This window comes from Jaculus jaculus, chromosome 19 (genome assembly GCF_020740685.1).
Source record: "Jaculus jaculus isolate mJacJac1 chromosome 19, mJacJac1.mat.Y.cur, whole genome shotgun sequence".
Lineage (NCBI taxonomy): Eukaryota > Metazoa > Chordata > Mammalia > Rodentia > Dipodidae > Jaculus > Jaculus jaculus.
This window is the reverse complement of record NC_059120.1, coordinates 58,796,905-58,821,258: the sequence shown is the minus strand read 5'-3', so window position 1 is coordinate 58,821,258 and position 24,354 is coordinate 58,796,905. Positions and strand designations below refer to the sequence as shown.

At 52.6% G+C, this 24,354-nt stretch overlaps 2 protein-coding genes across 8 annotated transcripts; both read right to left on the bottom strand.

Moving 5' to 3' along the window:
* Positions 1 to 3,711: 3,711 nt before the first annotated feature.
* On the bottom strand, positions 3,712 to 14,492 carry Rusc1 (RUN and SH3 domain containing 1). Of its 4 annotated transcripts, XM_004667254.2 has the most exons (12): positions 14,373 to 14,492; positions 12,308 to 13,735; positions 12,107 to 12,112; positions 11,538 to 11,951; positions 10,517 to 10,615; positions 10,304 to 10,380; positions 9,992 to 10,166; positions 9,802 to 9,907; positions 9,597 to 9,643; positions 8,216 to 8,768; positions 6,794 to 6,919; positions 3,712 to 4,364 (listed from the first exon to the last, which is right to left on the bottom strand). In XM_004667254.2, the coding sequence occupies exons 2-12, from the start codon at positions 13,641 to 13,643 to the stop codon at positions 4,196 to 4,198; spliced, it is 3,108 nt and encodes a 1,035-aa protein (XP_004667311.2). In that variant the 5' UTR covers positions 13,644 to 13,735; positions 14,373 to 14,492; the 3' UTR covers positions 3,712 to 4,195. The 4 variants fall into 4 exon arrangements, with proteins under 4 accessions (XP_004667311.2, XP_004667312.2, XP_044993897.1 ...); XM_004667255.2 differs by lacking the exons at positions 11,538 to 11,951; positions 12,107 to 12,112; XM_045137962.1 differs by lacking the exons at positions 11,538 to 11,951; positions 12,107 to 12,112 and having other exon boundaries at positions 6,794 to 6,916.
* Positions 14,493 to 14,724: 232 nt separating this feature from the next.
* Fdps (farnesyl diphosphate synthase) lies at positions 14,725 to 23,761 on the bottom strand. 4 transcript variants are annotated; one of them, XM_045137964.1, is made up of 10 exons: positions 23,694 to 23,761; positions 22,463 to 22,625; positions 20,367 to 20,507; positions 17,817 to 17,897; positions 16,754 to 16,876; positions 16,397 to 16,485; positions 16,228 to 16,300; positions 15,689 to 15,766; positions 15,466 to 15,600; positions 14,725 to 14,983 (listed from the first exon to the last, which is right to left on the bottom strand). In XM_045137964.1, the coding sequence occupies exons 2-10, from the start codon at positions 22,601 to 22,603 to the stop codon at positions 14,783 to 14,785; spliced, it is 1,062 nt and encodes a 353-aa protein (XP_044993899.1). In that variant the 5' UTR covers positions 22,604 to 22,625; positions 23,694 to 23,761; the 3' UTR covers positions 14,725 to 14,782. The 4 variants fall into 4 exon arrangements, with proteins under 4 accessions (XP_044993899.1, XP_044993901.1, XP_044993900.1 ...); XM_045137966.1 differs by having other exon boundaries at positions 23,580 to 23,711; XM_045137965.1 differs by lacking the exon at positions 23,694 to 23,761 and adding an exon at positions 23,361 to 23,568.
* Between the last annotated feature and the right edge of the window lie 593 nt (positions 23,762 to 24,354).

Below are 24,354 nucleotides of genomic sequence, written 5' to 3'. Positions count from 1 at the left end.
CACACCCAAGTGTTCTAACATGACTTTCTACCCTCTGAATTTAGCAGTTTAGTGCACTTTTTCTCTACCAGTACTGGAGGTCGAGCCCAGGACCCTGCACACAGCCAGGCAGGTGCTCTGTCACTGAGCATTGCATTGCAAGACTAAGGCCACTTTTTTTTTTTTTTTTTTGCTTGAGTTTTTAGATATATATGTATACTTTGTTCTTTTTCATATTCAGACAATGTCAAAAGCACTTTTCATGCATTAACCGTAACCCAACCCTTTTTGGTAGGGTTTATAGATGAACAAACTGATGCAACAGATAGTAACTTACCCAAGAGGATATAACTAGTCAACCGACCTTCAGAGTAGCTGCTTAGAGTCATTTCCATCTGTAGAAGTGAAGTGCATGGTGATTCTCCCACCTCTGCCTCCTAAGAGCTGGGATTAAAGATGTGAGCCACCACCCCTGGCTTTTTTTTTTTTTTTTTTTTTTTAATTTGACAAGAGTCAGAGAGAAATGAGCATGCCAGTCTCCAGCCACTGCAAACGAACACCAGATGCATGCGCCACTTTGTGTATCTGGTTCATGTGTGTTCTGGAAAATTGAACCTAATGTCCTTTGACTTTGCAGGCAAACACCTTAACTGCTCCAACACCCCTTCCCCCCACCAAGCCAAAGGATCCAGGTTTGAGTCCCCAGTACCACATAAACCAGATGCACAAGGTGGCTCATACATCAAGAATTTGTAGTGACTAGAAGCCCTAGAATGCCCATTCTCTCCCTCAAATAAATACATAAAATGGAGCTCAGGAGATGGCTCAGCAGTTAAAGGCACTTGTTTGCAAAGCCTGCCAGCCAGGGTTCAATTCCCCTGTGCTCATATATAGTCAGATGTACAACATGGTGCATGTATCTGGAGTCTGGAATAAGAGGCTGGGTGTGGTGGCACACTAACCCCATCCCTCAGGAGGCAGAGGTAGGAGGATCGCCATGAGTTAGAGGCCACCCTGAGACTACATAGTGAATTCTAGGTCAGCCTGAGCTAGAGTGAGACTATACCTCGAAAAACCAAAAAAAAAAAAAAAAAAAATGTATGTATGTGTATATATATACATATTAGGAGCTGGGTGTGGTGGTGCACACCTTTAATCCTAGCACACGGGAAGCAGAGGTAGGAGGCTCTTGAGTTCAAGGCCACCCTAAAACTACATAGGGAATTCCAAGTCAGCCTGGGCTACAGTGAGTCCCTGCCTTGGGGGTATAAAAAATGTAATGTTAGGAGCTGGGCAAGGTGATACACACCTTTAATCCCAGTACTAGGAATCAGAGGTAAAAGGCCACCCTGAGATTACAGGTGCTTGCCTACAGAGCCTAATGACCTGGGTTCAGTTCCCCAGTACCCACATAAATCCGGATGCAGAGTCACATGTTTAGAGTTCATTTGCAGCAGCTGGCAGCCCTGTAGTGCTCACTTCTCTCTCTCTGCTTGCAAAAAATTTTCTTTCTCAGGACCCACGTTATCCAGATGCACAAGGGGTACACACGTCTGAGTTCATTTGCAGTGGTTGGAGGGCTTGGTGTGCCCATTCTCTCTCTCTCCCTCCCCCCCCCCCGGTCAAATAAATAAATATATTTTTATAAATTAAAATTTAAAAAAGATGTTAGGATGCTAGTTGTGTTGGCATGCGCCTGTAATCGTAGCACTCAGGAGGCTAAGAAAGGAGGGCTGGGTATGGTGGGACACACTTTTAATTCCAGCACTCAGGAGGCAGAGGTAGGATAGCTGTAATTCAAGGGCACCCTGAGACTACATAGTAAATCCAGGTCAGCCTGGGCTTGAGTTAGACCTTACCCTGAAAAACCAAAAACAGAAAGGCAGGTTAGAAGGCTAGGCTTGGTTTGCACCATATTATGGTGGGGCACGCCTTTAATCCTGCTCTCAGGAGACAAAGGTAAAAGGATCCCACTGAGTGTGAGACCACCCTGTGACTACATAGTGAATTCCAGGTCACCCTGGGCTACAATGATACCCTACCTTGGGGAGGAGGAAGAAAAAAAAAACAGGACTGGAGAAATAGCTGTTGCCTGCAAAACCTAAAGACCCATGTTTGACTCTCCAGGTCCCACGGAAGCCAGACATACAAAGGTGAAACAAGCACAAGGTCGCACATGCCCACTAGGTGGCATAAACCTCAAGTTCGATTTCATTAGCCGAGGCCCTAGCATGCAAATTCTCTCTCACTTTGCCTCCTAAGGGGGGAAAAAATGGGCTGGAGAGAATAGTGGTTAAGGTGCTTGCCTACGAAGCCTAAGGAACCAGGTTTGATTTTCCAGGTCCCATGAAAGACAGACGCATAGAGGCCCTGGCATGCTTATTCACTCTCTTCTGTCTGTCTCTAATAAATAAATGTTAAAAAAAAAATGGGGGGCTGGAGGGCTGGCTTAGCACTTAAGGCATTTACCTGTAAATTCAAAGGACCCAGGTTCAATTTCCCAGGACCCATGTAAGCCAGATGCACAAGGTGGTGCAAGTGTCTGGAGTTCATTTATAGTGGCTGGAGATCCTGGTGCGCCCATTCCCCACCCCCCTTCACTCTCAAACAATACAGCTCAGTAGTATAGTACTTGGTCTAACATGCACAAGGTCCCAGGTTCAATTCTTAGCACCAAACCAATATATCAATCAACGCCAGGAATTATAAAGCATTTAAAACTTGAAATCATAGCAAACCACAAGAAGCAAATTTCAAGGACCAGGTAAATGACATGAATTAGCCAGGAGTGGGGAGCATGGAACCCTTGGGGGTATGAGTATTTGGATCTAACAAGGCCCATCCTGCTTCCAGAATTGTGTTGCTACCATTTTTATATCTCCAGGGCCTCTTCTTTTTGTGTCTCACCTCCTAGGACTCAGTACGCCTACATTTAATAGCTTCCTGTTCCTTCTGATCTCTCCTCAGCTCCACATCCCTTTATAACGGATATCATGGAAATGGAAATAGAGGCTATAGTGATGGCTCAGAGTAAAGGTGCTTGCTTACAAAGCTTATCATTCTGGGTTCCCCAAAAGTCAGACAAAGAATGGTACAAGATGGCTGGGCATGGTGGCACACACCTTTAGTCCCAGCATTCAGGAGGCAGAGAGAGAAGGACTACTGTGAGTTCAAGGCCACCCTGAGACTACATAGTGAATTCTGGGTCAGCCAAGGCTAGAGTGAGACCCTACCTTGAAAAAAAAAAAAATGGTACAAGCATCTGGCATTCATTAAGCAGCAAGAGAAAGAGCCAGGCATGGCTCACACATTGGACTGTATCCCTAAAGTGTTAGGATCACTGAGTTCAAGGCCAGCCTGAGCTATATGGTAAGATCTGTCTCAAAAATAAGCAAAGCCAGGCACAGTGGTGCAAGCCTTTATTCCCAGCACTTGGGAGGTAGAGGTAGGAGAATTGCCATGAGTTTGAGGCCACCCTGAGACTACGTAGTGAATTCCAGGTCTACCCTTCCTTGAAGAAAAAAAGAAAAAAAAAAAAAACTGCACTTGCAGACATGGAATGCCGACATGGGAGACGGACACAAGAGGACCAGGAGTTCAAGGCTGTATCTTAAAAATAATTAATTATAAAGCCCCCTAGGCTAGGAAGGAAATGTCTGCCTTGGGCTCCATTAAAAAGACCTTTCATCCCCTCTACCATAACCTATGTCCTAAAACCCACCATGACGCATATACATTCAACTCCCATATTTTATTGGGACAAAGAAGGGAAGGCGGACCAATGCCACAGGCCCACCCACCAGGGGCGTCCAGTGCATCATAAATACAGGCAGTGTGGGTTGAGGAAGCGGGGCAGAGATTCCATACACAGGGAGGAAACTAACCCTGTGGGCTTTGGGGCAAAAGTACAACTGTCCTGGCACAGCCCACGTGGATCATGGTAGAAGGCTTGGTTCTGTTTTGCAGACAGGAAGATGTCCCCTTGTTCATACAGATGGGGAGGAAAGGAGGCATGTGGAGAATTCCTTTTTATACATTTAGAACAGATTTCACCTTCAGGATGGGTGTGGAAGTCTTAGCAGAAATAGGTGTGAAAAGAAATGTTTTACAGATGGAAAGATGCTTCTGGAATGGTCAGTTTACATAGATTAATATTCACGGGCCATTCCATTCCCAAGGGACAAGAGGGAGACACATGACTCAGAGAAGGAATGGACTAAAGAACAAGGGAGGTGTACCCCACTGGCACCAGCCCCTCCACACCATCACGCCCACAGCGGAGCCAGTCCTCATCCACCGTGGCAATGACACGCAGCATGTCCCCACGCCGGAAGCTCAGCTGGTCAGGTCCCGCAGCAGTGTGGTCGCAGAGAGCCCGAACTGCCCTGGGGGAGCCAGAGGAAGATGACAGGATGAAGAGCCAGACATGAGGGGCCTACTGCCCCAGACCTCATCTCCCTACTGCATAGAGCACCTGTTGGTTCAGCATGGTAAACACTCACTGGACTCTGGGACAGACTTGAGGTCATCCATCAACATGATTGCCTCTGGGGCCCTAACCTCCCTGAACCCCAAACCAACTCATCTGCTCCCCCCTCCAAGGTAGGCTCTCACTCTAGCTCAGGCTGACCTGAATTCACTCTGTAGCCTCAGGATGGCCTCAAACTCTTAGTGATCCTCCTACCTCTGCTTCCCAAGTGCTGGGATTAACATCACAACCAACCAACCTCATCTGCTTATTTCAAACTGCACTTCTGGGCTGAAGAGATGGCTCAGCAGTAAGGCTCTTGCATGCAAAGTCTAAGGACCTGAGTTCAATTCCCCAAGACCCACATAAAGCCAGATGCAGGAAAAATCAAGGTGGGGGCTAGCGGGATGGCATAGCGGTTAAGGCACTTCCCTGAAAAGCCAAAGGACCAAGGTTGGATTCCCCAGGACCCATATAAGCCAGATGCACAAGATGGCACAAGCTACTGGAGTTTGCAGCAGCTAAAGGATCTGGCACACCCATTCTCTTTATCTGCTCTAAATAATTTTTTTTAATCAAGGTGGAAGCGGAGTGTGGTGGCGCACACCTTAAGTCCCAGCACTCGGGAGGCAGAGGTAGGAGGATCGCCGTGTGTTCAAGGTCAACCTGAGACTACATAGTAAGTTCCAGGTCAGCCTGGGCTAGAGTGAGACCCTACCTTAAAAAACCAAAAGGAAAAAAAAAAATCCAAGTGGCACACATATGTTTGCAGTGGCTAGAGGCCATGGTGTGCCCATTCTCTCTGCCTTTCTCTCAAATAGATGAAATAAAAATATATTTTTTAAACTGTATTTCTTTCTTGTGCTTCAAATTCATCATATACAAATGGAACAGTTCCTCTGAACACTTCAAGCCCCCTTACAGTGGTAAAGGGCATCACTTCATACTCAGTTGCTCCTGACAGACTCAGAAATCTCACCAAAGCTCATTTGTTATTTGTTATTTAGACCCCTACTCCATCCCACAATTTCTCATTTACCATACTCAGGCCCCACCTTTGCTTATCATTCCTTCTGTCAGACATATTTTCCTGCACCATCACTAAAATGCCTTTGAATCCCCAAGCGTGGGGACATGATCCCAAGAAGTTCCATCTTCCTTTCCTAGTCATGAGCTCTAGGGGTGTAACATCTGCTGGCGTCTGGATAAATGCATGTATTATAACCGGTAAACACTTCTCTTAATAGTCATACTCATATGCTAATACTACTCTCACTTTTGGTTAGAGAAGCTTCTCTTTTCAGATGATGGTGACCTTGTGATGACTCAGAAGGCACCATAGTGCTAAGAAGAAGTGACAAAGGACTGCTCAGCACTGAAACATCTCACACGTTTCAAGGCTCAGGGTCCAATACGGAAGAGGCAGAAAGAATGTAAGAGCCAAAGGAAGGATAGGACTCCTTACAATGCAATCTTCCAGACATAAAATGACCTGGATATCTATGACCTCACAGTGCCTGACACTACCTATACAAGACCATCATAATAGGAGGAAAAGACCATGACATCAAAATAAAAGACTGATTGAGAGGGGAAGAGGATATGATGGAGAATGGAGTTTCAAAGGGGAAAGTGGGGGGAGGGAGGGAATTACCATGGGATATTATTTATAATCATGGAACTTGTTAATTATAACAAATAAATAAAATAATAATAATAACAAATGAACAATGAGCCTGAAGAAATAGCTTAGCAGTTAAAGAGGTGCATGCTTGCAAAGCATATCAGGCCAGGTTCAGTTCTCCAGACATACACATAAAGCCAGTCAGGCATTTAATTTTAGCTGCAAGAGATTCTGTCACACACACACATGCAAATAAATGAGTATTTTTGTAAATGAATGAATATTTAATCTTTATAGCCATAAACAAGTACTGTATATTACTCAAGATTTACTGCCTTACGCTTCCAACTGCTGGGGTTACAGGTATATGCCATCATACATAGCCTCCATTTATTTATTTTTCAGGTAGGGTCTCACTCTAGCTCAGGCTGACCTGGAATTCACTCTGTAGTCTCAGGGTGGCCTCGAACTCATGGTGAACCTCCTACCTCTGCCTCCCAAGTGCTGGGATTAAAGACGTGCGCCCAGCGTCCCATCTTCCCTTTACAGAAAAAGAAAGGAAGGCTCACAGGAAGGACTGCCACGCCAGTAATAAACAGGAAAGACACCATGCAAACTAAGCACCCCTGAACTCCAGCCCCAGCGTCTTTCAAACTTCTTCCTGTCCCTCTCTGCAATCAAAAACGCACACGACACACACAGCAGCGTTTGCCATCACTTACCTGTCAGCCGGCCCCATGCTAGCTGGTGAGGCCACAAGTTCCTCAGGAGAAGGGGTCTCAGGAGGTATCCCCCGTTTCATCAAAGCCAACACACTCACTGTCGGGGGCAGCCAGCGAGATGGTCTCCTGGGTGGAAGGGTACAACTGCAACTCACCAGTCACTCTCCTCACCCTGGAATCCCAGAGCTCAGAGGGAGAGGAGGCTGGAGGTCCAGAGTGGCTCAGGCCAGGAACTGGACACTGCTGAGGACAGAGGAGCAATTGTAGGTCACACGGACCTTTAGGGTAATTAAGAATATGACAATGAAGTTTTTTTTTTGTTTTTGTTTTTTTTGTTTTTTTTTTTTAATGTGAGAGAACTGACACGCCAGGGCCACCAGCCACTGTAATCGAACTCAAGACCCATGGCCACCTTGTGCTCATGCGCCATGGTGTGTCTGGCTTACATGGAATTTGGAGAGTCAAACGTGGGTCCTTAGGCTTCGCAGGCAAGCGCCTTAACTGCCAAGCCATCTCTCCAGCCCAACAATGAAGTTCTACAACACCAAAAGTCACAAGATGCCTATGGAACCATCAGGGTCCACACACAAAGTAACCTGAAACTATTAAGTAGCTCCTGATTGAGTCAAATCCTAGAGCAGGGATCAGCAATTTTTTTCAGCTTGTAAGGCCAAGAAATAAAATCAGGAACATGTGGTTACTTACATAACTATTAAAAGATAACCGTTTAGCTGGGCATGGTGGTGCATGCCTTTAATCCCAGCACTGGGGAGGCAGAGGTAGGAGAATTGCCGTGAGTTCGAGGCCAGCCTGAGACTACATAGTGAATTCCAGGTCAGCCTGGGCCAGAGTGAGACCCTACCTCAAAAAAAAAAAAAAAAAAAAAAAAAAAAAAACTTGCTTGCAAAACATGCCAGGCTGAGGCTCAATCCCCAGGCCCCTCATGTAAACCAGACACACACACAAAAAAACATAGCCCAAGAATGGTGTTTGTCTGCAGCAGCAAAAGGCCGTGGTGTGTGCCCATAATCACACACGCACATGCACATCAATAAATAATTTAAATATATATGTGGAACTGGAAAGATGGCTTATAGTTAGGGCGCTTGCTGGCAAAGCCAAAGACCCAGGTTCAATTCCCCAATACCCATGTAAAGCCAGACGCACCAGGTTGTGGCCATGTCTGGAGTTCATTTACAGTGTCTAGAGGCCCTGGCATATCCATTCTCTCTCTCTAGTAAGTAAGTAAATAAATAAATATATATACATATATATATATATATATATATATATACACACACACACACACATACATATACACGAGTATACATGGGGGGGGATCATATTGACAAAAGTTTCAAATGAAACAAGGGAGCTGAGCGAGAGTGAGAAGGTCACGGAGTGAACAAGGTATCCCAGTACCTGGACTTGAAGGCTCCACTCTCCGTTTCTGTGGGGCTCCCGGGCACACCAAACAGCCTCCCAAGCCACATGCCTCTGCCGGCCGTTGCTTGTTCTGTGGGTGGGGGTATCTCCTGTGCATCCTCAGCTGCAGATTCATGATGTGTGGGTCCCCACCGGAGAACAGGGAAGCCCTGGGTGCCCCCAGAGGCATAGACCCGGGAGGCCTGGGTCAGCTGATCCCACCAGCTGCCTGGTGGGGGAGACTTTGGCGGGTCCAAAGGGCCTTGAGTAGCCTCTGCTGGAGCTCCCCAGAGACTCTGGGCCAGCCGGCTCCCCCAGTGCAGCACGGCCTGCACAGTCTGCTGCAGGGCAGGAGGCGGCCCCGCGGGGCCTGCAGGGGCCTGCGGTGGGGCTAGGGGCAGGTGGTGGTGGTGCTCGAAGAGCAGGTCCAGGTGGAAGGTGAACACCGACAGCGGCTGCAGCAGGAGCAGCAGCTCCGTGGCCAGGGACGGGCAACCACCACATGCCAGGGAGAAGAAGCCGGTGGGCAGGTACAAGAGGGACAGTAGACCTAAGAGAAAGTAGAGCAACATCAGCCCCGCACTGGACCTGAGCTGCAAGGCCTCCCCCACTAGCCCTAGTGCCACTGGACATCCGCCCGGGACTTGTTCCGTGTGGGTCACTGGGACAAAGACGGACGGACGGCAGGACCAACAAATAAACGTGTGCCCATGTGGAGCCAGGGCCTTCAAAAGGAGATGCAGGTGGAGCAAGTGGTGGGAACTGGATAGTAATGCAAAGACTGAGGGAGGGGAAGGATTAAAGGCCTGAGAACGTGTGCAAAACAAAGGGAAGGGCGAGGGCTGGCCTGGGTGGGGTGGCGGGGGGGTGCAGGCGCACCTCCAGAAGATCTGACAGGAGGAATGAATGTTAGTGAGAGCTGAGCTTGGTGGCACACACCATTAATCCCAGCACAAGGGAGGCGGAGGCAGGATTGCTGCGAATTTAATGCCACCCTGAGACTACATGGTGAATTCCAGGTCAGCCTGTGCTAGAGGGAGACCCTACCTCGAGAGAAAAAAAAAAGCAAAATAGAAACAGGAGGGGCAGGAAGGCCAATCGCAGGGACAGCATGAATAGAGCTCAAAGGCAAAAGGCCCAGCTAGGAAGACCGCTGGCAAGAATGCCACATGAACCTCGGACAGGAAGCCACAAAGCAAGGCTCTGAATCTTCCACCATTGGCCAAGGGAGCCCCTGGAAGAGTTTTAAACTGAGAGGCAAAAGGATTAGCTACCCGGACTAATTAATACTCGGCCATCACTGAGAGCCAGCAGGAGAGATCCTCCCCTCTCTTCCGCCTTCCCAAGAGGCCCGCCCTCTCCCATCTAAGGCTCTGACCTGCATCTTCCTGGAGACTCGAAAACCACAGTTCCAACTGTTTGGTGCTGAAGGAGAAAGGACGGGGTGTGAGTTCAGGGGGGAGGTGGGAGTGAAAGATGAAGGGAGACCTCGCGGGATATTGGGTACCACGGCAGTGCCCTGCCCATGATGCCCAGGTAGTCAGTCCCAAGGCCAGAGGAGCAGCGGGTTAAAGGCCACTCACTTGAGGAGGCCCAGGATGAAGGCATGGAAGCGGCTGCGGCTGCTACTCAGCGGGGCCAGGCGTCTAACCTGGCTGTACAGGGATCCCAGGGAGCTCGTGCAGGATCCTGAGAACACCGGGGAACTGTTTAGCCACACCCTGGCGGAGGTGGGGGGCGTTCCCACTCAGTTCCCACTCCCTCCGGGTTCACCTGGCTTCACGGACGCCTCCACCACGTTCCAAGGGCTGCTTCTGCGCTGCCCGGTTATGAGATCCTTCCGGAAAGGCTTCAGCCCATCGGCCACCAGGGCATGGAGGGCCGGGCACAGGGTGGTCAGCACCAGGTGTCCCACGTCTGGGCTCAACCTGCTATCCCCCAACTGAGCCTGGAGGTGGCGCAATGCGAGCGAGTCTGGGTGCCCGGGTACCCGCCCCCCGCCCTCCCTGGGTTCCCAGAGACCCCCTTCCCCACCGCAGCATCAATTTCCGCATTCCAGCCGCCTCCCCCTCCCGCCAGCCTCACCTTCTGAACCAAGTTCCGGGCAGCCCCGAAATGCGAGATGATTTTATCCACCGAGGCGCTGACGGCTATCAGGAGACCTGGGGAGGGTCCGGGAGAAGGGGGGACACATCAAAGCCCCCTGGCCCCTCAACTCTACGGGACAGGCTGGACGAAGGCAGCCTGACCCGGAAAACCCAAGGGATGCCTCCGGGAGGCAGAGTCGGGGTGAACTACCTTTCTTTTGCTCCTGCAGCTGGCCGGTCCCACTCCGGGCTTCTGCCATCCACAGCCGCTGGGCCCCAGGAACACCGGCGAAGGACCAGGAACTACGGACTGGGGAAGAAAAGAGACAGCTCACTGACCAAAGGGTTACCCCCCAAGAGGACGTCGGGCTCTGGCACGGGTTTGTGGCCCTTGGGGACAGGAGAGGCTCAGCCTCGCAGAGCGTAAATAAAGCTGCGTGCAATACTGCACACGCCCAGAACTCGTCGTGTCCCCGACCCCCGGCTCAGGTCCCCCTCCCCGCCCACCACGCCCAGGTCCCCAAGTCACTTCAGGGTCCAGCTCCCCCTCCGGACGGCGACGCTCAGCCCCCACCCGGCCAGCTGGGCCTTTAAGGCGGGAGGGAAGCAAGGTGGCCCAAGGACTCACACCAGCCCCCGCCCAGCCCCGGGAGCACGTGGGAGCCTGAACCAATGGAAAGACAGACAGACAGACCAAGAGCCAGGAAAGGGTGGGAGGACCCAGGAAGGTGAGACCCGTGGATTGGGAGACCGGAAGGCACCAGAAATGAGAGGGGGGGAACTCCGGTCTCACGCCAGGTTCTCTCCCTACCCACTTCGCCCCTCAAAACGCGTGGGAGAGTATGTGGTCTGAACCACCTGGAAGGTCCAAGGGAGCTTTCCAGCCCCCCCAACCCACCTCCGCAGTCTCCCCACCCTGAGACCCAAAGTCCCTAGCAATGGACTCCTGGAGGAACACCGTTATTTAGATTGGGGCTGGGGCAAGCCCGCAACCATCTAAGTCCAAGGTGGGGCCTTGAGGAAACAGGGAAGCGAGGGGCACAGCAACGCTCCCCGTCCCCCGCGCAGGGCGGAGTCCAGACAGCCTGGACCGGTGACTGCTCGCTACCTGCCCCAAGTTGGATCTAGCCTGAAAACGCAAGGGAAAAAAAAAAAAAAAAAGCTGACTCTGAAGGCCGGGCCGGCCGGGGCGCGGGTCTGCCCGCGGGGCTTGCCCGGCCGGGTCGTCTTACGTAGCCTGGGCGGAGGCGGCGGGCGCTCGGTCGGGCGAGGGGCCTCCTGCGGACGCGGCGGCGGTGGCAGCGGGGGAGCGGGCACCTGGCGGGGTGGGGGAGCCGCGGCGGGGAAGGTGCTACTTCTAGGGAAGAGCGGGGACAGCAGCAGGGCCAGCTCGGGGCTGGCCAGGCAAGGCAGGGACCCCCGAGACGGGGGCGAATAGGCACCCACGGGGGACAGGCGGACCGGCAGCAGAGGCTCCTCGGGGGGACTCGGCGGTCCCAGCAGCCTCAGCCGTGCGCCCGACCACCCGGCCAGGGGTGCCAGCAGCAGCGACCCCGCGGCTGCGCCCGCGCGAGCCCCCTCCAACAAGGGGCGCCCGTCGGCCGAGACCCGGAAGACCAGGGGCCCGGGGAGCAGCAGGGGACCGCCTGCGAGCGAGCGGACGGGGTGCGCGAGGCGGGGTGCGGGGAGGGCGGGGGAGGGGTGAATGGATGGAGAGGTGGGGAGGGGGAGACGGGCAGCCAGGCGAGGAGGGCGGGCGGGAAAAAGAGGGAGCACAGAGTTAGTCCCGCAACTCAAAGACCCACCGCTTTTCTTTTTTTTTTTCCCCCTTTCCCGGAGCGCTCCCTGGCAGACGGGGAAAGGGGTTTGGGGGTAGGATGGAGCAGCACACGGAAAGGAAGAAGGGAGACGGGGCGGGGCTGGCAGCCGGCGGAGGCGGGCAGAAAGAGGGGGCGAGGCGGAAGCTCAGCCTTCCTCCGGCTCCATCCTGGCGGCTTCTTACCCTCCGCGCCCGGCTCCGGCGGCTCCTCGGCTGCGGGGACCTCGGGGACCTCAGGGCTGACGGCCCGGGCCTCCTCCGGCGGCTTCTCGGCTATGGGTTGCAGGCCGGGACGGTTCTTCTTCCTCCGGGGAGGCACGGGCGGCGGGGGAGGCCTCGGCGGGACCAGGGCCCACCCTGCTGGGGGGTCTCGGGGTGGGACCGGAGGGGGCGGCGCCCGGCTCCGGCTCCGGAGCTCCTTGAACGTGGTGACTTCTCGAGACGGAGCCGGGGAGGGTCCCAGCGAGCCGGGCGGGGGCAGCTCGGAGTCCGGCGAGAAGACGATGAGCCAGTCGCTGCGGTCTTTCTTGGCCTGCGGAACGAGGGGCAGCCCCGGGCCCCGCTTGCGCTTCTGGGCCAGCTCGTGGAAGGACGTGATGGTCCGGTGGGGCACTGGCTCCTCGCTGACGTCACCTCTCCAGGCTCCATCATTTTTTTCCCCGGCATCTGTCTTCGAGCCAGAATCATTGATTCCGGTGTTGGTGGTGGTCAAACAAGAATCGTACTGCCTGGGGTCCTTCTTCCAGCTCAAGTCGGTATTGCCGTTGTCTTTCCAACCCGTGTGGTTATTGATTTTCCATCCTGCCTCCGTTCGTTCGGTGTCAATTTTCCAAATGGGGTTAATTTTCCAACTGGGCTCGACTTTCCCGCTGTCGATTTTCCCATCCTCGGCTTCCGAAAGCTCAGAGGTAGCGAGATCCTGCTCGGCATTGTCTTCTTCGTCCAGGCCTGGGGAAGGGAGGTCCTGGCCGGTGGTCAGGGCGTTACAGTTCGAGTCCAGGCCAGGGCTGGGCGAGGAGGAAGCTCTGGAGCAGGAATCGGGAGAGCAACAGAAGCTGTCCGGGGAGCAGGTGCCAGGGCCTGCTGACGCCGGCGAGGAGCCCTGCTCCAGGGGGAGGACGCTGGGCTGCGGGTGGGACACCTCATGGCCAGGCAGGTCCCGAGAGTAGACCGAGACTGGGGACTCGTCGGGGCTAAGATCTGAGCAGGAGCTGAGAGAGGAGGAGCAGCCAGGGTCCGAGGGCGAGGCAGCCCCTTCTTCCTGAGAAGGGTCTGGCAGATTTTCGAGACTGGACCCGTGCTCCTGGCAGCATCGGCAGGGAACGGCTGGGCTGTTGGAGTTGGCATCCACTAGGGTCCTGCTGCAGGGACCCTGGCTCTCCTTGCCTCCGGTGGGAGGGGACGTGCTCAGAGGCCCCTCCCTGAGCTCGGGATGGCGGGACAGGTGCAAGCCTAGGGAGACGTGCTGGAGGTGGATGTGATTGAGGTTGCAGAGTAAAGCCCTCTGAGGGGACAGCATGGTACCGGCGGTGACCAGACGGCTTCCGGAGAACCTTGGAGGACCAGCTCGCTCACATCCACCTACCTGGCAATAGCAGCTGGAGGCAAGACCTAGGAAACAGGAGCGGTGTGACCCAGCCAGCGAGGGCGCGCGGGCTGTGGGAAGGGCACCGGCGACGGAGGACCGGGGCAGGCCTGGCGAGGCTCTGGCTGCCCTGGAAGATGTTTTAACAGAGATGCACATCGCCATCGACAGGCCATTAGTTCCACTGCAGTGTTTGCAGGTGGAGTCGAATGGAAGCCCCAGGGGATGGAGAGGTGGATGGTCAGAGAATGCGGCTGCGGGCTCTAGGTCTCCGTGGGGGGTGCGGGCCTTGGGAGATGGGTTCCCCCCACCAAACAAACACAACAGACCCCAGGTCCTTTTTTTTTGTAACGACCTGTTCCTGCCCCCCGCCGGGGGAAGGAGCCAAGGAGAACCCGCCCAGGTGGTCTAAGTGAGGTGGGTGGCGGGGATGGAGGAGCAAGCAGCTGTCCGCACAAGGACTCTGCATCTGCAGGCTGCCCCTCACCGCCCTGGTCTAGCCTGCAGCCTCCGTGCGCCCTCCCCGGCTCGCGACCGCGGAGTCTGCGTCTCCAGCCATCACCCACCGCCTCTCCGCTCTCTCGTACGGCTCCCTTCTCCTGCCCCTTCCCGCGCGCCGCGTCCACCCGTCGCCACCCACGGACCCCGTGGAGCCTTCCTCACCAGGCTTCTCCTGGAATCGGTCCGGCCTTGTGCTAGTCTGCAGCTCCGGCGGTCCCCGCCCAGCCGGTACCGAGCCGAGGGGAGGGGTGCCAGCGCGACCCACCCTGCCGCGCAGCCGCACCTCCCCGACTGGGCGGGGCGCGGCCGGGACCCCGCCCCCGGCGCCTGACGTCCTGCCTATGTCATGTACCTAGACCCAGCCTGCGACTTTGCAGCTTTGGGTCTACAGGGATTCTGGTACCAAGGCCCAGGGCCTTTACTTCTAGGCTGCTGCGCCACCTCCACCCTTCATCCTTCACCCCCACTCATTCTTGACAGCCAAGGATCCTGATGAGAAAGAACCAAACCACAGGAGAGTTAAACAATAATTTATTTAGAGCCCTCTCTCCAGAGCCCTGAAAGGCTCTAAGTCAGTTTTTCCGCTTGTAGATCTTTTTTGCCAGTTCCAGGAAGATGGCTGGCGGCAGGGGTGCAGCATACTGCTCGATGAGATGCAGGAGGCGGCTGTAACTATCTTCCTCATACTTCAGGAACGCAGCGGGCAGGTCGAGCTCCTCGTACAGGGCCTTCACCCGTGCCACTTTCTCCGGGTCCTTCTGCCCGTAATTCTCCTGGAAGCAGGAAAGTGAGCTTTGCTCCCCAGACCCAGGACCTCACCACTCTTCATAGATTCCAGAACATCCCCCAAATAATGCACTCACCCCGACTCCCAACTTTTCTGATTTCTTTTTGTTGTTCTGTGACAGGATCTCATGTGACCTAGACTGACCTCAAACTCCATATGTAGCTAAGGATGACCTTGAGTTATTCCTGATCCTCTTGTCTCCACCTCCCCAAGTGCTGGGATTAGAGCAGAAAAGCCCCACCACTCCTTTTTCTTTTCTTTTTTTTTTCAAGGCAGCGTCTCGCTCTAGTCCAGGCTGGCCTCAAACTCACAAGGATCCTCCTACCTCTGCTTCCAGAGTGCTGGGATGAAAGGCGCGTGTCATCCACACACATCATTCTGAAGAGCCACCACACTCACAAGGGAACTGACTGTCAGCACAGGGCCCCTCCACACACACATCTCAGCCCTTTCTTGGGGGGCAGGCACCTGCAAGATCTGGCGCTGCTCCGGGGAAGCCCGCTGGAGACACTGGACCACCAGCCAGCTGCACTTGTTGTCCTGGATGTCAGTGCCAACTTTCCCCGTCACACTGGGGTCCCCAAAGAGGTCAAGGTAATCATCCTGGGCAGAAGGGAGCAGAGCAGAGCGGAGGTTCAGAGTGCAGGACTGAGGACGGGCTTCCCGTGGATGCCCACATGGGCGTTCTTACCTGGACCTGGAAGAACTCGCCCATCTCCAACAGGATCTTCTTGGCGTTGGCATGCTCCTTCTCCCCGTCAATCCCGGCCTGCAGAGAGACCACCGCCACAGGGTCACCTTCGCCTTCTGGGGAGCTGCTTCCTGCAGCCATCACTTCTTACAAGCATCCTTGGTCCCCACCAAGAGGCCCACTACTTTCCAAGACCTTCCTAGGTGTCCTGGCACATAAACCCACACTTCAGGCCATCGCCCCTTGTTGACTCTCGGGCATCTTTCAGGGTGAAGAGGAAACAGAGCAGGTTCGGGACGGACGTAAGTCCTCCACCTCCTGCTCTCACGACTCTATGCCAGATGCACGTGCAGGCCTGCCCACTGTCACTGTGCAGTCCTGCGAGAAGGACTCCCATCACCGTCTGACAGCTGAGCACTCACGGACAGAGTGGCTTTGTCAAGGTCACACGGCCTTTCAGCAGAGGTACCAGACTGTCCAGTAGGTACTGTGCCCTGCCGTCCAAAGCCACATGGGCGGGCTGGGGGCGGCTGACTCACCATGTACATGGCGGCCGCGACGGGCAGGTAGAAGGAGTAGAAAGCGGTCTTATACTTCACAATAGATTTGTACCTGCGCTAGGAGAAAAATCCATCAGATGGCAGAGGCGAGGCTCACCCCAGCCCTCCCTGACCTTCCACACATGCTCCCTGACCCACTGGCCCTCACCTCTTTTCGGTGTATCTGTCAAGATCTGTGTGACCCTGGGGTGCTGTGATGAGGTCCAGGGTCTGCCCGATCTCGGTCTGATAGGAACTCTAAGGGAGGAGGAGGAGGGAAGAGGATGGCCCCTGAGCCACACTTTCTGCACAATGGAGACCCTGATGTTCTAGGCCCCACATCCCACGGCAGTTAACAACTGGGCATAATCAGAAAGGAAGGGACAAGGACTCCGGGCTCCCAATCATGCACAGTCTTTTTCACTGCTTCTCCCAATCATGTAGAGAGAGCCCCGCCTGCACCCTCCCCAGGCCCCTTCCTTGACTTCTGTGGGAGGCTCTGGGCAGTGGGGCCTGGCTGCGCTACCTGCAGGAACAGCTCCAGCAGGTTCAGGTAGTAGGGCTGCTCCCGGCAGTAGAACTTCAGCAGGCGGTAAATACATGCTTCCAGGAGCAGAGCATCGTTGATGGCGTCCAAACCTATGCCTGGCTGTGAGAGACAGTGAGATAATAAAATTCACCTCTGATTAGATTCATACAGGAATCAGTCATGAGCTGGAGAGATGGCTCTGGCCCAGGTTCAATCCCAAATCACTCACGTAAACCACACACACAAAGTGGTACAAGCATCTGATGTTCACTTGAAGCAGCAAGAGACCCCCAGCATGCCATACACACACATTTTTTTTTTTTTTTTTTCCTGAGGTAAGGTCTCACTCTAGCCCAGGCTGACCTGGAATTCACTCTGGAGTCTCAGGATGGCCTTGAACTCATGGTAGTCCTCCTACCTCTGCCTCCTGAGTGCTGGGATTAAAGGCGTGCGCCACCACCATTTATTTGAGATAGAGAGAATGAATGGGTACACCAGGGCCTCTGGCCACTGGGAACGAATTCCAGACGCATGCGCCACCTTGCGCATCTGGCTTACGTGGGAGCTAGAGAATCGAACCTGTATCCTTAGGCTTCGCAGGCAAGCACCTTAACTGCTAGGTGCTTAACTGCTAAGCCATCTCTCCAGCCACAACTTTTCTTAACATTTTCTTTTCTTGTGTGTGTGTTTTAAAACATTTTTATTAAATAATACTTGGACAATAATTACAAAAGCTTTAAACAGTAATTCCAGGTAGTGGAAGACAATTCCTTTTTTAAAAAAAAATTAAACCAGAAAAATATTATGTCTTGATGCTTTATACAAAGGAATGATTTACTTTACATTCTCAGCATTTGCAACATTAGCCTGTAAGATTGAAACCACTTCCTAGTATGTCTCCAAGGCTGAGTGAACTCCACAGTGATATGCTTTTACATTAATCAGTAGGTAACATTTTCTTTTTTAAACAGCAGTCATACTCATACACCAACCACATCATATGTAACCACCTCCCTCTGGCCGGTCCCTCTGCCCATTGATACCTTCTGGTCCACAGTACCTTCTGATACCAGCAGATCTGCCCCCTACGGGTGAGGGAGGAATCCATGATGTCATCTGACACCAGAAAGAAAGCCTGGAGCTAAGGGAAGGAAGAACAGTGTAAGAGCCCCAGGGACAGCTTCAAGGACCAGAGACAGCTGAGAGCTGCTCCTAATTGCCCCTAGACACCAGGAAGAGATGTTCAGGTAAGGAGGCTGTAACTCCTGAGACCTTATCCCTAAACTCCCCACCTACACAATGGCTCGAAAGCACTTGTTTTCAGGATAAGGAACTAAGCGATCTCAGCTATCACTTAGCTGCCCTCCATTGTCCCTGGTATCAGGGAAATTATGAGAAACCATCATGTATTCTTCTCTTGCCAAAATGTCAATGAATTTACATTTCCCCAGTGTGTAGTTCTTAAAAATGGGAAAACCAGAGATAGGATCACTGAGTTTGAGACCAGCCTGGGGCTATAGTTCCAGGTAAGCCAGGAGTAGGGTGAGACTTTGCAAAAACAAATAAGGTATGGTGGTGCATGCCTTTAATCTGACTTTTAACCCCGACTGACCTGAAACTCACTCTGTAGCCCCAGGGCAGCAATGAATTCCTCAAAAAGGCTGGCTCTTCTCCCATGGCTGCCAACACTTGCTCAAACACCCCAGTGACCACACTGGATACAGTTTCCTGAAGGGTGTGTGCGTGTGTGTGTGTGTGTGTCTGTGTGTAACTAACCCAGAGTATCATGTAGTCAAGCTTGCTGTGTAGCCAGGCATGATGGCGCCCACCTTTAATCCCAGCCCTCAGGAGGCAAAGGTAGAGGATCGCCACGAGTTCGAGGCCACCCTGAGACTACCGAGTGAATTCCAGGTCAGCCTGGGCCAGAGTGAGACCTTACCTTGAAAAACCAAAAACAGTTCAAAAAGAAAAGTTATGTGGCCATGGCCAGCTTTTTTTTACATGGTTTCTGGAGAGTTGAGCTTGGTGAACGTGGGCCTGACAGACCCTCATGCTTAAATAGAAAGTGTTCTGAACGGCAAAACCAATCTTTCCAGCCAGCACCTTAGGGACTTGGTTTGTGTTTGGTTTTTCAAGGTAGATTCTCTGTAGCCCAGGCTGACCTGGACCTCACTGTGCAGTATCAGGCTGGCCTTGAACTCAGTGACTCTCCTACCTCTGCCCCCTGTACTGAGATTAAAGGCATGCGTCAACACACCCAACATAAGACTTTTTTTTTAAACTTTCCCCATTCAAAACAAGGAGGAGGGCTGGAGAAATGGCTTAGTGGTTAAGGCGCTCACCTACAAAGCCTCAAGACCTGGGTTTGATTCCCCAGTTCCCACATAAAGCCAGATGCACAAAGAAGTGCATGCATCTGGAGTTCAGTTGCAGTGGCTACAGGCCCTGACGCTCCCACTCTCTTTCTCTCTGCCTCTCTCTCTCTATGTAAATATGTAAATAAATTACACACACACACACACACACACACACACACGTATAAAGAAAAAAACTAGCCAGGCATGGTGGTGCACGCCTTTAATCCCAGCCCTTTGGAGGTAGAGGTAGGAGGATCGCTGTGAGTTTGAGGCCAATCTGAGACTACATAATGATTTTAAGGTCAGCCTGGGCTAGTAAGACCTTACCTGAAAAAAAAAAAAAAAAAAAAAGCAGCCAGGCTTCTCAGCACCCACATGAAGTAGGACAAGACGTGGCACATGTGTCTGTGGCTCCAGGTGATGCCTCTGCAGCCTGGCAGCTCGTTAGCAGTGGCAAGGAGCCCCGCCTCAAGGAGGGTGGAGTGTAAGTGCCTCAGAGTTGTTCTCTGACCCCACGCACTTGCATCATGGCATACACACCCGTATGTATGAATAAGTATTACCCCAAAAGAGTGGGGGTCTGGAAATGCAGCACAGTGGTAAAGTACGCTTAGCATGGACTTGTTCCCCAGCACCAAAAAAAAAAAAAAAAAAAAAAAAGCCTGTTTAAGGTACAGAAGACAGATGTGGGGACTGAAGCAAACCAAAACCACGCAGGGAACGAATACCTAGCTTGCAACGCTGATTCCAGCCCCAGCCCATGGTCGCTAAAAGTAAAAACGGACCCCGGCCTTGCAATTTTTCCTGTGATATTCGAGAAATGGGTTTTCGAGCAGAATGTCTTCTTGGTTAATTTATAACATTTATGTTTAAAACGTTTTTCAAACTCTAGTAGACTGCTGATTTCAGTTTTTGTTTGTTTTATAAGGTAGGGTCTTGCCCTAGCCCAGGTTAATCTGGAATTCACTATGTAGTCTCAGGTATGCCTCCTACGTCTGCCTCCCGAGTGCTGGGATTAAAGGCGTGTGCCACCACATGGGGCTGATTTCAACTTTTGTTTCAAACCAAGTTCTTGGCACTTCATGGAAAACAGGCTCCCCGTTTGGTTAGCCCTTAGATTCAGGCTGTCCAAACTGAACTATAGCACACCAGACACAGAAACAAACACACCCAGAAACAAATCTGGAACCCGTGTCACCTTCTCAAGGACACACTGAGAAGCCTCTCTTGCTGCCCTTTCCCATCCTGCTCACCAGCTCCACACACCAGCCCACGGTCAGGGCCCTCTGGAGGCCGCTGGCGTCCAGCTCGCTGGGCTCCACCAGCTCCCGCGCCGTCAGCAGCACTGTCAGGCCGCGGTTGTACTTGCCTCCGAGGGCATTGTACTCCAGGACCTGAGGGGGGGCGGGAGGGGCGGACACTTCAGGGTGTATACACCCACCCACATGAACTTCCTGAACTTCCTATGTGGCCTTTCCTCCTCCCACTTACAAACCCAACCCCCTCCAGTCCCTGAATGACTCCCTCCTGGACTTTCCCTAGTTGCACAGTCCAACAGGAAGCATCCCCAGGTCCCCAGGGCTCTGGTGGCTGCTCTGTTTTGTCCTTCCCAGCGAGCTTAATATTGCAGTTCAATAATGCAGACTCAATTCCGTGTCCAGAGCCAGAACCGAGTGGAAACAGTGCATGGAATGATGTGCCTCACCCTACCTCTCCTACACTTCCCCTTCATAGCCCACACATTCTTTTTTTTTTTTTGTTTATGTATTCGTTTAATATTTTTTAAAATTTTGTTTATTTATCTGAGAGAGAGAAGCAGATAGAGAAGGAGAATGGGCACGCTGGGGCCTTTAGCCACTGCAAGCAAACTCAAAATGCATGTGTATCTGGTTTATGTGGGACCTGGGAATCAAACCTGAGTCCTTTGGCTTTGCAGGCAAGTGCCTTAACACTAAACCATGCCTCCAGCTCCATTCTGGTTTTGTTGTTGTTGTTTGTTTATTTTTTATTTATTTATTTGAGAGGCAGATAGAGAATAGGCACGCCAGGGCCTCCAACCACAACAAAAAAACTCCAGACACATGTGCCCCCTTGGGCATCTGGCTAATGTGGGTCCAGGGGAATCAAGCCTCGAACTGGGGTCCTTAGGATTCCCAGGCAAGTGCTTAACCACTAAGCCATCTCTTCAACCACAATTCTCTTTTTAAAAATATGCTATTTGGGCTGGGGAGATGGCTTAGCGGTTAAGGCCTTTGCCTGCAACGCCAGAGAATCCCCAGTCAATTCTCTAGGACCCACGTAAGCCACATGTATCTGGAGTTCCTTTGCAGCGGCTGGAGGCCCTGGTGCGCCCATTCTCCCCCCCACCCCTTCTTTCTCAAATAAATAAATAAAATAACATATATATATATTTTAAAATATGCTATTTATTTATTTGAGAGAAAAAGAAAATGGGTGCACCACAGCCGCCTGGCATTGCAAACAAACTCCAGACATATGTTCCACCTTGTGTATCTGGCTTTATGGGGGCACTGGAGAATCAAACCTGGGTCCTATGGCTTTGCTAGCAAGTAGCTTAACCGCTGGGCCATCTCTCCAGCCCCCATCCACTCTTTCCCTCCACCTCCTTCTACCTATAGTTTCAAGAACCTGCAAAAACAAAAACGTCTATTAGGGCAGGAGAGATGGCTTAGCAGTTAGCAGCAAAGCCTAAGGACCCAGGTTCAATTCTCCAGGACCCATGTAAGCCAGATGCACAAGGTGGTGCATGCATCTGGAGTTCATCTGCAGAGGCTAGAGACCTTGGCGTGCCCATTCTCTCTCTCTCTCTCTCTCTCTCTCTCTCTTCCAAATAAATAATAATTAATTTTAAAAAAAGATCTGGGCTAGAGAGATGGCTTAGCGGTTAAGCGCTTGCCTGTGAAGCCTAAGGACCCAGTTCAAGGCTCAATTCCCCAGGACCCACGTTAGCCAGATGCACAAGTAAGCGCACGCATCTGGAGTTCATTTGCAGTGGCTGGAAGTCCTGGCGCGCCCATTATCTATCTATCTATCTGCCTCTTTCTCTCTCTGTTACTCTCTCTCTCTTGGTCACTCTCAAATAAATAAATAAAAATGAACAAAAAAAAAAAACCAAAATAAAAAGATTCACCATGTTCAATGCCTTTGGATGGTCAACCTTCTACAGAGCCAAAAGTCATGGTGAAGCACTAAGTTTGCCTGCCCAGGTCCCACCCACTCTACAGAGGACCCAGAGTACCCTCAGTGGAACCTTTCTTGCCCGTGTGCCTGAAGCACTGCAAAAACGGGAAGATCGCACCCATCTACCGCTGCAGTCGTGGCCCCTCACCTCCTTCAGCCGGCTAATGGCATCTCCTGTCTCTGGGTGTCCTAGCTCCCCCTCAGTGAGAACCTTGACAATCTGGGAGAAGTGCTGGATGAAATTCTGCTTTTCTTGGTTATAAGCATCCAGTTTCTGGTTTCCGTTCATTGTGAAAGAGGAGCAAAAGGCTCTGAGGAGAAAAGGACACATGAGAATTCTGAGCAGGGGATTCCCTCCCAGAGGCCCCACACCTTAACCAGACTCACCGACGCTCCTCTGTCCACACTTGGCACCAGCAGCAGGCACTACTGTGCCAGGACCCCAGTACTGGACACCCCAACACCACAGAGGGCCTTCTAAGGGAACCCAGCCATCTTTCCCGGGGTGCCCAGCAAGGGGTTGGCAGCAAGAGGACCCCCACAGATCTCAGCCAGCGGGACAGGGGCATTGTGCAAGGATACAGGGAGGGACACCAGCCACTCCCTGCGGGGGCAAACTCCTCTGTCACTCCCAAACCAACTTCTTTACCTCCTGGCTCAGAATGCCACCCCGTTTGTGGATTTAAGCTCAAAGAGAATTACAGAAAGGACATGCAGGGAAGAAAAAGTGTCAGATCTTCACTTAAAATGACTGCCAGACTTGATAGTGCACGCCTTAATCCCAGCAGGCCGAGGTAGGAGGATCCCTGTGAGTTCGAGGCCAGCCTGGGGTTAGAGTAAATTCTGGGTGAGCCTGAGCTAGAGTGAGACCCTACCTCAGAAAAGCAAAAAACAAACAATGGATAAAACTGAATGTCTTGTGCTTTCAAGCCTGCGTGCACAAAGGGAAACGGGGTATAAAAGTACCCCAAAACTAGAGAGTTGGAGAACCCTAAGACACCCTTTTATGAAGACACCAAATGTTGAGTCTGGAGGTAGGAAATCACCTGAGCTACGCCCAAACGGGAGGAAAGGAGCTGAAACCCATGGGTGCGCTGGGCATCCTGAGCCTTAGAGGGCAGCTGGGACCTGATGGCCACTCTGTGGGCAGGAAGGACTCGCACCCGACTAAACTACGGGCCGGACGCACTGGGCACTTTCAAGAAAATGCAAGTGCAGAATTTAGAAATTTCCGAGCACACTGAGGGTCATTCTGTCCCACCGACCCCCAAAACGGGTAATTCCGACGCAGGCTGGGTTTCCGGCGCCTCACAGCATCGCCACGGACGGGGCCGGGGTCCACGCCTCCGCCTCCAATCGCAGCACGCGACGTCTCTCACCTGCTCCAGGACGCCGGCTCTTCCTGGGTCCGGATTGTTGGCGCGAGCACCTAAAAACGGAGTGTGCCCCGCGCGCGGCCCTCTGGGCGTAGTAGTTCCCGGTGTCTTTTCACTGCAGGCAGACGTGAGCCGGGCGGACTACAACTCCCGGCGTGCAACGGGCGGGAAAGCGAGTGCGCCGTCGGTGCGCGGCTAGATGGGCGGAGAGGAGCTTCGCCGATTGGCTGTCGGCCCTCGTATGAGAATGGGGCCTGCGACGAATAGCCAATGGGAGGGCGGCAGTCGGCGGTCAGACCACAGAGCGAGGGGCGGTGTCGGGCGAGAGGCCACTGTGCTCCAAGAGTGGTAGTAAGTCTGGCCGTGCAGGCTGTCATGCAAACGCCCCACATGGTATTTTCTTAATCTTCCTCTACGTCTGAATGATGCTAGTAAAAGCCCTGGGAGCATTAAGGGAAATAAAATAGTAATAATAAAATAAATAAAGCTGGGCGTGTTGGGCACACCTTAAAACCCGACGCTCAGGAGGCTGAGATAGGATGACCATCAATTGGAAGACAGTCTTGGCTACAGTGAGTTCATGATGAGCCTTCAGTAAGAATTCCTCAAAAAAAAAGAAGAAGAAGAAGAAGAAAAGGGCTGGAGCGATGGCTTAGCGGTTAAG